Here is an 11454-nt window from a genome sequence, read left to right as displayed (position 1 = left end):
TCTCTCTCCCCCTGTCGCCCCGGTCCTAGCAGCGATGCAGGAGGTCGAGGCCGGCTGCGCCGTGGCGTTCGCCGAAGCCCAGAGATGGGTGGAGGTGAGTGCCTTTACTCCCGTCCTGGGTGCACGGGTTTGCGGGCGTCGCGAGGCGAGGGCGCTTCAGCCTCTTCCCCGGACCTTCCCGGGCGCTTGGCTGCCGGCTGGTTTGCGCGTGCAGTTGGGGAACTTTGGAAGTTCTGCTTCTCCGACTCTTTAACGTCCAGCGAAGCTTAACTCTGCCCTCCCCCGCGACGGTCTCGCCGAGGTGCCCAGAGCTCCTCTGCCAGGGCACGTTCCGGCGCCGACCCACCCGGGTGCCAGGACTGCGCATCCCTGTGGACCAGCCCGCGAAGGCTCCGGGCCCCCGGGGTGTCTCCCTGAGGGACGGAGCCGGCCGGGGTCCTGCGGTGCTTTTCTGTGGAAGATGTGGAGATGCCCGACGCACGCCTGCACGGGCGCGTGTGTTGTGTGGGAGGGCTGGTGGGGGAGTGTAGCTCTGGAGCGGTGCGTTCTCTGGGCAATCCGGAGCCCTGGGGATGGGGGTGGGGTGGGTGGAAGTCAGGGCTTGTATTTATTCAAAGTCTGCATTGATGAGATGAGATATCCTGGGGTCCCTCACTGAAGGGTTGTTACTTTCCCAGCTGTGCCTCAGAGGCAAGATCTTCCATCCCCTTCTTTCCCATTAAAAAAAGAAGACGGTCTTTTAGAGGCTTCTTCATCAACATCTTAGAGTTAACATGTGTTGAAGGTTAACTCCAGGCTTCTGGCCATTATTATACTGGATGAAAAAGGTGACTTTCTAAATGATGCTAAAGAAGTCTTCCCAGCAGATGTGAATCAAGAACAATTGCTTGTTAGAAAATCGTTGCCTGCACCTGCCTTGAGGTCATTGAGGAGTTATTGATGTCAGGTGTTAGCTTATTCATATTTAGTTCAAATTTATTAATGCATAGTCAGTTCACTTATATTTAAATATGTCTTAAAGTATTTAAAAATGAAAATTAGGTTTAAAGATTATGCTATGGAAAATACCATATTCAAGAATTCCAAAGCAAAGGGCTGAAAAATAATTCATTTGTCCTTAAATAAATATACTTATGTTGAAAAAATAAAGAAAATAACTTTCAACATTAGACTTTTTACTCTAAATAAAGGAGTGTGAAATGTGAGTAGCATTATCCATTAGACAGTAGGGGAAGTCTAAGAAATTAACTTTTGGTGTCTTTTCTGGACTGAAACTTTGAGCATCTGAAGGTGACTTAGATGTGAAGGGGGCGCGGTATGGGGAGGTTGGGAGAAGAATAAACACGGTATTTTGAATTGAATTGAGAGTGGAAAAATTCCAGCAATGTAGTTAAGAGAAGTAACTTCCCTCATTCATCAACTTTGAAAAGTCAGGGCTACTAAAGGTAATTTCCCATTAGTAGTGTTTGTGTTGTATAATTTTAGAAGAGAAATTAAATGCCCCTTTTTGTATTTGAGTGTTGGGAATGGAGGAAGGGAGAAGGGAAGACATATGGGGACATTTTTTTGGTCACACATGGCTCCCGTGTGGAGTTTGTATCTGCATGTTGTGTATTTGCTTCAGGAAATCTGTGGCTATGCATGATTTCACACATTTTCTTTTTAGTATGCATACTTTTGAAATCTGGAAATTCCTGGTTTATTGTAGCTTGGTCATAATTGTGTAGGATTTCTGTGAGAAATTTATGTTTAAAAAAGTTGGGGAAGTGTTTTGTGATAAAAGATATAGTGCAGGGTAAATGTGCTCATCTTCCCACTCCCATCCCACCCCATCTAAAAGTGTTTTTCAGCAATGATGTGGCAACTCTAGTGTTTTGTTCATCATTAGCAGAGAGCCAAATCTTTTTAAAGGTTTTGGTATATGATTTTAATATAATTAATCAAGCTAAAATAAGTGATTTTTTTCCTGGTGCCACAGGGAGCAAGGCAGTGTGTTTATTGCAGATATGTGAATAAATGGATTTATATATTTACATACTCTTTGCTCTGCTGTGGGCACTTGAAGTGACAGCAGTGTGTTCACTTTTAGGTTTATTTTCAGTGTCCAGATTTACTTGTCTTCTTAGCTTTGCCTTTACAACCAAAACACATAATTTAAAGTATTGTTTTTGCCAAAAGAAGCCGAACAAACGACTCTCTCATGGCCACAACCTCTTTAACTCTGAGAACCCCTAATTTGAAGATAAAATATTGGTTCCAAAGCCTATTTTATAAAGTATTTTGGAAAGTGAGGAAGATTATAGTGTAAATTTTTCTCTTGCTTGCTAATATTCTTGCTCCATTTTTCCTTTCTGCTATACTTTATATATATTGAAGCATAAGTGGGTCATTCATATGTGTGTGTGTGTGTGTGTGTGTGTGTGTGTGTATGTATATATATAGACATATATGCATTATAATAGTACATTATATAATATGTACATTATCTATAATATGATCTACCTTTATTCTTAGCTGCTGCTTTGAATAACCCAAGGTCAGGAAACTCCAATAACCTTGTAAAACTTTGGTGACCAGCGTCCATGTCAGTATGTCCTTGCCATTTCCACTCTCCATCTGTGATTTTACATAGCTAATGTATTATTGCCACATCAGAGTTAAAGGTTTATTTATTTTATCTTGGGAGGGAAGGCGAAGGAGTGAGGTAAGGGCTAGTGGTTGTTATTTTGCCAATTACTATCATTTTATGACTCTTGTTTTTATTTATTTCAAATTGTACATAGATACTTTATAGTATATTTATACTTAACCTCTGGTTAGTTTAGTTTTCAATTCTAAACAAATGTAGGAATGCTACTCTTTGAGGTAATTCAACATAATGCTGTTGGATATTATCTGGTTGAAAATGCTGTTTGGAATATTAATAATGTAGCAGAGCTGGTTTATGATTAAACACTAGTTTAAAACCAAATATGTAGTGGTTTGAAGGCAAAGGCAGAGGGGAAGCTTGATTTCAGGAAGGTCATGGAGTGGATGATGCAGTGGTAGAAAATGCAGCATGAACCCTCTAATTTTAGTCCTTCTCTGCAGCACCTTTTAATTTTCTGTGCCTAATAGTTTCCTCTGTCTCTCTGTTTTGAGGCATTAACATGCCTTGTAGTAATCAGTCAAAATACCAGTGAGATTGGACACTGGGTATATGGCTCATTGCATTGGTTGGTCGCCTGTTTCCGGTGTGTGAGTTAACGTACCTGTCTAGGTTGAGGTTTAAATACAGTAATAATATTTATGGCTAGAGCAGAAGAGGCTAACTTACTTCACCACCTCCCTGCTCACCTGCTCTTCCAGTTATCTCTGGGTTTGATTCTTTAGTATCACTGTCACCCTGCAGAAGGACTGAAGGGATGCCAACAGAGCTCATTGCCATGCCTGGCAACCGAATATGAATCCTTCCCTAGTGCTTCCGGCTGGTCTGTTTCTCCACCAGCCCCCATTTTTATCCTCCAGGAATGTTCTAGTCACCACCTATGTTTAACTTTGGTGCTGAATCATGAAAGAATTGCACTGTGCAGGTACCCCATCGATATAGGCAAAATCCTTCCAAGTGGTTTTCCTCTTTCCTGTAAACTGCATCCCTTCTCCTAGTGTCTGGTTTGAAAGGGTTTGCCTGGTGCACATGAATCCTTGTGCATGCCAGTGTTGTCTGTAGACACAGCTCTCATGGTTTTGTACTGTTGCTTTCCAGATGTATGGAGAGTGACATAAACATTCATTGGAAAATGTTACTGAATTCATAGAACTTTTTTGGGTAATTACAATAGAATTTCAACTAACGGAAATTAAAATGGAAAATCCTATGATGGTAAATATTTGTTAAACATTTTAAATTTTAGAAAGCAATTCTTGCCCTAGCCAGTTTGGCTCAGTGGATAGAGCATTGGCCCATAGACTGAAGGGTCCCGGGTTTGATCATGTGGCCAAGGGCATGTACCTCAATTGCAGGCTCAATCCCCATTTGGGAGGCAACCAATCCATGTGTCTTTCTCACATTGGTGTTCCTCTCTCTCTCTCTCTCTCTCTCTCTCTCTCTCTCTCCCTCCCTCCATTCTCTCAATAAAATCAATGGAAAAATATCCTTAGGAGAGGATGAACCAAAGAAAACCAAAAAACAAACAAAAAAAACCCCAACCAATTCTTATACTAGCTGTTGCTGTCAAAATTATGTTTTCAGAATAAAAACCTGATTTTGTTATCCTTGTTTTTTGGGGAGTCATAAGAAGATTTTTAAAGTCAGCAATCTATATATATGAAAGCCTAAGCAAACAAGTGACCAGTCGATTGGTAGCTATGACGTGCACTGACCACAAGGGGGCAGATGCTCAATGCAGGAGTTGCCCCCTAGTGGTCAGTGTGCCCCCACAGCCAACCTCCCGCAGTCCCTTTTCAGGGCCGGCTGGCCCCCTGATCAGCCCCAATCGCTGGCCATGCCAAGGGACCCCACCCCTGCACGAATTCATGCACCTGGCCTCTAGTCCTTACATAATGCCATAAAGTGTAGCATTCACAACCCTTTATAATCTAGTCTCTGCTCACATATCTAGCTTTATTTTGAAGCCAGTTTCTCCATATCTATTTGTGTAGTTGCAAGATAGCATAGAGATTAAGAGAACAGTTTTGTATATTACAGCCCAGTACTAATCTTTTTTTTTTTTTTACAGTTTTCATTTTATTTTTATTGTTTAAAGTATTACATATGTCTCCTTTTCCCCCCATCGACCCTTCCCCGGCCACTCCCACCCCCCAGGACAAGCCCCCATCCTCCCAGTGTCCGTGTCCATTGGTTATGCTAATATGCATGCACACAAGTCTTTTGGTTGATCTCTTTGACTTTCTGTTCAGTGTTTCTCTGTCTCTGGATCTATTTTTGTTCATCAGTTTATGTTGTTCATTATATTCCACAAATGAGTGAGATCATGTGCTATTTATCTTTCTCTGACTGGCTTATTTCACTTAGCATAATGTTCTCCAGGTCCATCCATGCTGTTGCAAATGGTAAACGTTCCTTCTTTTTATAGCAGTGTAGTATTCTATTGTATAGATGTACCACGGTTTTCTAATCCATTCATCTGCTGATAGGCACTTAGGCTGTTTCCAAATCTTAGCTATTGTACCAGTAAATTGTGCTGCTATGAACATAGGGGTGAATATGTTCTTTCTGATTGGTGTTTCTGATTTCTTGGCATATATTTCTAAAAGTGGGATTACTGGGTCGAATGGGAGTTCCATTTTTAACATTTTGAGGAAATTCCATACTGTTTTCCACAGTGGCTACACTAGTTTGCATTCCCACCAGCAGTGCACAAGTGTTCCTTTTTATCCGCATCCTGGCCAGCTCTTGTTGTTTGTTGATTTGTTGATGATAGCCATTCTGACAGGTGTGAGATGGTACCTCATTGTTTTGATTTGCATCTCTTGGATGATTAGTGACTTAGAGCATGTTTTCATATGTCTCTTGGCTTTCTGAATGTCCTTTTTCAAAGAGTGTCTACGTCCTTTGCCCATTCTTTGACTGGATTGTTTATCTTCCTTTTGTTAAGTTGTATGAGTTCCCTGTAAATTTTGGAGATTGAACCCTTCTCTGAGATAACTTTAGCAAATATGTTCTCCCATGCAGTGGCCTTTCTTGTTGTTTATTGATGGTTTTCCTTTTTTTAAAAAAATCCAATAAATCAATATGTTTTTATTGGTTTGTAGTGAGAGAGGGTGTGCGAGGATGAGAGAGAGAGAGAGAGAGAGTGAGAGAGAGAGAGAGAGAGAGAAGAGAGAACATTGATCAGTATCAGTTCCTTCCCATACGAGCCCCAACCAGGGACTGAACCCGCAACCCAGGTATGTGCCCTGACTGGGAATCAAACCCACAACCTTTTGGGGTACAGGACAGTACTCCAACCAACTGAGCTACCCAGCCCAGGCCCCTGTACTAATTTATCTTTTAACTGGAAGTTTGTATCTTTTGACTACTTTCAGCCAATTTAGGGTGACCACAGTTAACACTGCTGTATATATATTTGAAAGGTGCTAAGAGAGTAGATCCTAAAAGTTTGCATCACAAGGAAAAAAATGTTTTTTTTGTGTGTAACTACATGAGGAGATGGGTGTTAACTGAACTTACTATGGTATTCATTTCTCTATATACTGGTATGTAAGTCAAGTCATTATGCTGAACTCCTTAGACTTAGAGCTGTATGTCAATTATCTCAATAACTGGAAAAAAAAGTAGGGAGGAAGCACAGTTTTGGAATCAAATCATTGTGCAAGTCCTGGCTCTGCTATTTCTCCGGTGGTCGAGATGCTGAGTGTAACGCAGTTCGTGCTCCCCAGGCCTTGCGTGGGTTCCTCACACCCAGGATGCCCTTTCCCCCCCTCCAGCCTGCTGTGACCCCACTGCTCCTGATTCCTTGTTTACCTAATACCCATTACTCGCTCTCGACCCTCCAAACTTGGGTTGAAATCAACCTTTATGTGAGGCCTTTTCTGAACCACCAAACCTTCACCCCACCCATTGTTCCTCTTCTTTGTTGCTTGTGTAAATCTGGCTTTTTGCATACTGTGGCATAATTCTATCCATCTCTCCATTTTAGATTATAAACTCACTGAGGGCAGGAACAGTATCTTATCTTTCGCTGGAGGCTTTGGCATGGTGTCTGATAAAAAGACTGCAGCTTTAACAAAATTTAAAAATGGGGCTTTAAGGACAGTTGGTATAATGAAAGTTTGCCCAGAGTGTAGTGAAGGCATTTAGGAGGCAGCCTGAGTCGGCCTGGTGAATCAGGCAGGCTCACAGAAGAGGTAGCATTTGAGATGAGGCTGGAGTGGGGCTAACAAATTTGCCCACTGGGCTAGGACATCGTGGCTTTATAACTAGTTGCGAGATATTGAAGTTGCATTCAGCACAACTTTTAGCCATTGCTCAGGGTACTTTATTTTTACTTAGATAATGTTTCCATGCAGTGGAATGCATATATTTTAAGTGTGCTTTTGCAGGAGTTTTGTCAAATATATATACTCATGTACCCAGCACCCCAATCAGAACATAAAACATTTTGGCCCTGGCCAGGCAGCTCAGTTGGTTAGAGTACTGTCCTGATACACTAAGGTTGCAGGTTCGATCCTTGATCAGGGCACATAAGAGACCAATCAATGAATGCATTAACAAGTGGAAAAATAGATCCATGTTTTCTCTGTCTCCCTTTCTCTCTTTCAAATCAATAAAAAAATTTCTTATCCCTCAAGAAATTTCCTTCCAGAAGGAGTCAGTCTCTACCTCTCATACAGACAACCACTCTCCTGATTTCTATCGTCATAGCTTTCTTAGGATAGTTTTTTTTTTTTTTTTTTAAATTATTTATTTATTTATTTTTTGGTTAATCCTCCTCCGAGGATATTTTTCCATTGATTTTGAGAGAGAGTGAAAGGGAGAGGGAGAGACAGAGAGAAACACTGATGTGACAGTGATACATCAATTGGTTGCCTCCTGCACATACCCCGACCAGGGCCGGGAACCTGCAACCCAGGTACATGCCCTTGACTGGAATCGAACCCAGGACCCTTCAGTCCACAGGCTGACACTTTATCCACTGAGCCAAACTGGCTAGGGTATCTCATTGTAGTTTTGAACAGCCATACAATGTCTTGATATCAGTTTGTTCCTTTTTTACTTTAGCAGCATTTTACTATCACTTAAACACCTCTTTGGTTGGCAAACACGGAAGAAAGGATCCTAGGACAGGAAGGGTGGTGGAAGAGGCAGTTCAAAAAATCCTCTTGGGAAGGAACTGATTCACACAAATAGGAACCAGGGTAGAGATGCCTTTAAAATAGTCTGACTCCAGGAAGTATAAACAGATAAGTCAAGGTATTTCCTGAGGAACTGGGAGGATTCCAGTACAGTGTCAGTCATTCTGGATCCTCCCAGTGTGCTGGTGCGCTGAGAGCTGAAAGTGGACTTGTTTTAAAGGACGGTGTCTTTAATGAAACAGTGTCCCTGAACCCATTAGAGAGGTGGGCTTATTGGGTTTCCCCCAGAGAGGAAGGATGAAGCTGATACAAGGTGTGTTCTGTCCCCTCTAAAGGAGATCACAAAAGGCTCAGAGTCTGTCCTGGTGTCCAAGTCTCCAAGGTCATGGATATGGGAGGGCCATTAAGGAAGTGTCCCTGGGTTGTCTTGCTTTTCATTTGGGTTGTTTGGAGATGGACCTTTGGAATTCTCAACAAAATGATGAGATGAAGAATGGAACAGTTGACCGTTTTGAGGAAGCAGAGCACCTTGATGTTTCTTCATCCATTTGTAAGGCCTAAAAATTCTTAAAGCTTCTCCCAGGCTGAGAGGAATCATGCCCTGATGTGTGGCAGGGCGTGTGCTGACTTACTCAGCCCATCTGGTTCCTGTCCTTCCATGCAGTGCTTGAGCGCTGTCTCCCTCTGCATGCCAGGGTGCCTTGGCCCCTAAGGAACTGCTTTGGGACTAACTGGTTCCTTTGACCTCCCCCTTCCTTTCTAAACTCCTTCTCAGCGTAACAGCATTTGAGTTCTAGAAAAGCACTTGTTTTGAGAATGTTAAGAAATACACAACTTCAACCAATTTGCCCGACTTTTCTAATTTGGAGAAACTAGACTTTGGAGGGTGAACTGCTTCATCTGTTACCATCTGCAGATGGAGCTGTTTGCGTTGTTCCCCTGTCCTACAGAAAGTTCTTGTTGAAGGAATGAACGTTTTGTGTCCAGTCAAAAAGCTTGGCTTACTTAACTGATGTTTGCAGATCGTCTTAAGCCTGTTAAGTGTCTGTCACAAATGTATTTGAGTCCAAGGAACAATAAATTATGCGTACCTGTGCTTACTCTTTAGTTTCTGAAGGTAATTATTGGGTGTGTTTCTTTAAAAGCACCTTGGATGTACCCAAAGCTCTTAATCAGGGTAAGAGCTGTCACATGTGCACAACTTGGAGCACAGAGATTTAATGCTCTCAGTCTGCCCCTCTGCTCTAAGGAGATGGACATTAGCAAATTCTATAAATGAATCTGAACACAGCCCCATAAGCAGCCTTCCCGGATTGTAACTTCTTCCCCGATGGGGTGCTTGAAGACTGGTTCTAATTTCTGGGTACAGTATGCTCAGTTTGGTGCTTGAGTGAATTTACTAGTAGATGATGTTGCACAGCACCAGGCATTATGCCTTTAAATACAGTGGCATTTTCTTAAGGAGAGCAGTTAGAAAAATGTGTGCGTTCAAAGGGCAGAACTGGTCATCACTGATTGGTTACAGTGCGACTTTTTATTTGGCTCAAGTATTTTCAAGACCCTTCTGCTAATAAAGAGCTGCCCTACACCAGCATGGGCTGACTTGAATAGTGAGATACCTACTAGTGAAGGTTTTACAAGAGAAGGTGAGTAACTGACAATTGGAGCAACTGGTGGTGTTTTTATTTCCCCCGCCATGTGCAGGATAGGTGGTGGCCAGTGTATTATACATGCATACCCTTATAACCAAGGGCCATTATTACCTCAGGGCATTTTTTTTTCAGATGAGGCAAAAGCAGGGTGAGAGGTAAAATAAGTTGTTCAAGGAACACTAGAACTAGTAAGTGGTAGTTGGGGATTTGAACCCAGACAGTTTGACTCCATAGCCTCAGTTCTTAATCCCTACATTCTTAACTGCCTGGGCGAGTGACACTGATCAGTAATCCTGGTAAACGGTTTCTAAGTCAGGAAGAGAATGGGCTCCTGATCTTCATTCCACCGAAAGTGGTAAGACTAGCTGTTTTCCATTTTTGACTAGTCCTGCACACAACAGGTTCTGTCTTGTGATGTTAGTGCCTGGAGTGCGCATGATGAGCAATTACAGTATTATATAAGCTACAGAGCTGCTGATAGACACTCCGAGCAATTGCAGGCTTTAGATGTATGTGTTATGTGTCTAAGTGAATGGATTAGTGCTCAGTAAACCATTTAAAGTGTTATAAAAGAGAAGTGTTTTTATATGGTGCCACTGAGTTATATTTTGAGCTAGAGTAGGAGATAAATTTTATGTAACTAGTTTCTTCTATATTATTACCATTTATAAAAGTACTAGAGGCCCGGTGCATGAAAATTCATGCTTTGGAGGGGGGTCCTTCAGCCGAGTCTGCCCCCTCTCACAGTCTGGGAGCCCTCAGGGGCGGGAGGCGACCCGGCAATCAGGGGAAGGCGATGCCCCATCACACCTCTGCTGTTGCCACTGCCAGCAGCGCAAGCCTCGGCCGGCCCTGGTTACCTGAGCCTTGGGTGGCCCTGGGTGGCTGGGCAGCTGCCATCCGCCATCAGAGACTTGCCTGTGCCTTGGGCTGGCCCTGGGTGGCTGTGGGGCTGAGGGGACTTGGGGAATCTGGAGGCAGGTGCGCGGCAAGGCCCTGGCAGGGCTGAGGGGACTGAGCGCCGCCATCTTGTGGCTGTGGGCGCCACCATCTTTGAGGGCGGGGCAGTCAATTAGCATATTCCCTCCTTATTGGCTGTGGGCGCTTCCATCTTTGAGGGTGGGGCAGTCATTAGCATATTCCCTCCATATTGGCTGTGGGCGCTGCCATCTTTGATGGTGGGACAGTCAATTAGTATATTCCCTCCTTATTGGCTGTGGGTGCCACCATATTTGAGGGCGGGGCAGTCAATTAGCATATTCCCTCCTTATTGGCTGTGGGCACTGCCATCTTTGCAATGGTGTGAGGGTCAATTAGCATATTCCCTCTTTATTAAATAAAATATTTATTTCTTCTTTTATATGATGTAGTAGTCCATGGCTTAGCAAAGTACTACAGACTTTTACTGCACAGTGTTTTCAAAATATATGTCATGTTTTGATGAGGATACTTTCTAGTTAGTGTTTTAGTCATGTAAGTACTGAAGTAAAGACCATAATCAAAGATTTTGCCTTCTTGACTGGATTGATATTTGACCTAGATGTCTGCGCTGGGAAGAAAATAACTGAATTATTTTTTCACACCACCAATTTATAATATCCAAAGGAAGGGCAGTCATTGCCAACCTACACTAATAAAAGAGAAAGATGCAAATTAACCATCACTCTGCTATCCCCACAAGCCACGCCCATCAGCCAATCAGAAGCCAGTATGCAAATTAACCCAACTAAGATGGCCACAGCAAAGGAGTTGGAGGAGCAGGAGGCTTGTGTTGCCCCCGGTGATGGAGGAAGCCAAGCTTCCCGCCTGCCCTGGCCAGCCCTGGGCTCTGCTCAAGGCTACAAAGTTTCAATTATAGAAGATAAATAAATCCCAGATACCTGCTTCCAGGCTGCCCTGGAAAAAAAAAAAGAAAAAAAGGAGAGGCTGGGAGCTTGGGTTGCTGGGGGGCGTGGCCAGCCTGAAAACGGCCATCAGCCCCTCACCCAGGCTGGCCAGGCACCCC

The 11454-nt window shown here is 43.1% G+C and overlaps 1 protein-coding gene across 7 annotated transcripts in view; it reads left to right on the top strand.

Annotated features, from left to right (window-relative positions):
• The first annotated feature begins 13 nt into the window (after positions 1–13).
• The window catches only part of LMO7 (LIM domain 7), a 217723-nt gene continuing 206282 nt past the window's right edge, over positions 14–11454 (top strand). For 2 of the 7 annotated variants that reach the window (XM_014544078.1, XM_014544077.1), the window contains exon 1: positions 18–94. In XM_014544078.1, coding sequence (XP_014399564.1) covers positions 35–94 — 60 coding nt within the window. In that variant the 5' untranslated portion in view covers positions 18–34. Of the gene's footprint in view, positions 95–11454 lie in introns of all 7 variants that reach the window. The other 5 variants (XM_014544080.1, XM_014544079.1, XM_014544074.1 and 2 more) reach the window with 4 other exon arrangements.

This window comes from Myotis brandtii, unplaced genomic scaffold, assembly GCF_000412655.1.
Source record: "Myotis brandtii unplaced genomic scaffold, ASM41265v1 scaffold350, whole genome shotgun sequence".
Classification (NCBI taxonomy): domain Eukaryota; kingdom Metazoa; phylum Chordata; class Mammalia; order Chiroptera; family Vespertilionidae; genus Myotis; species Myotis brandtii.
The sequence above is the reverse complement of the archived record's forward strand: the minus strand, read 5'-3'. Positions and strand labels throughout refer to the sequence as shown.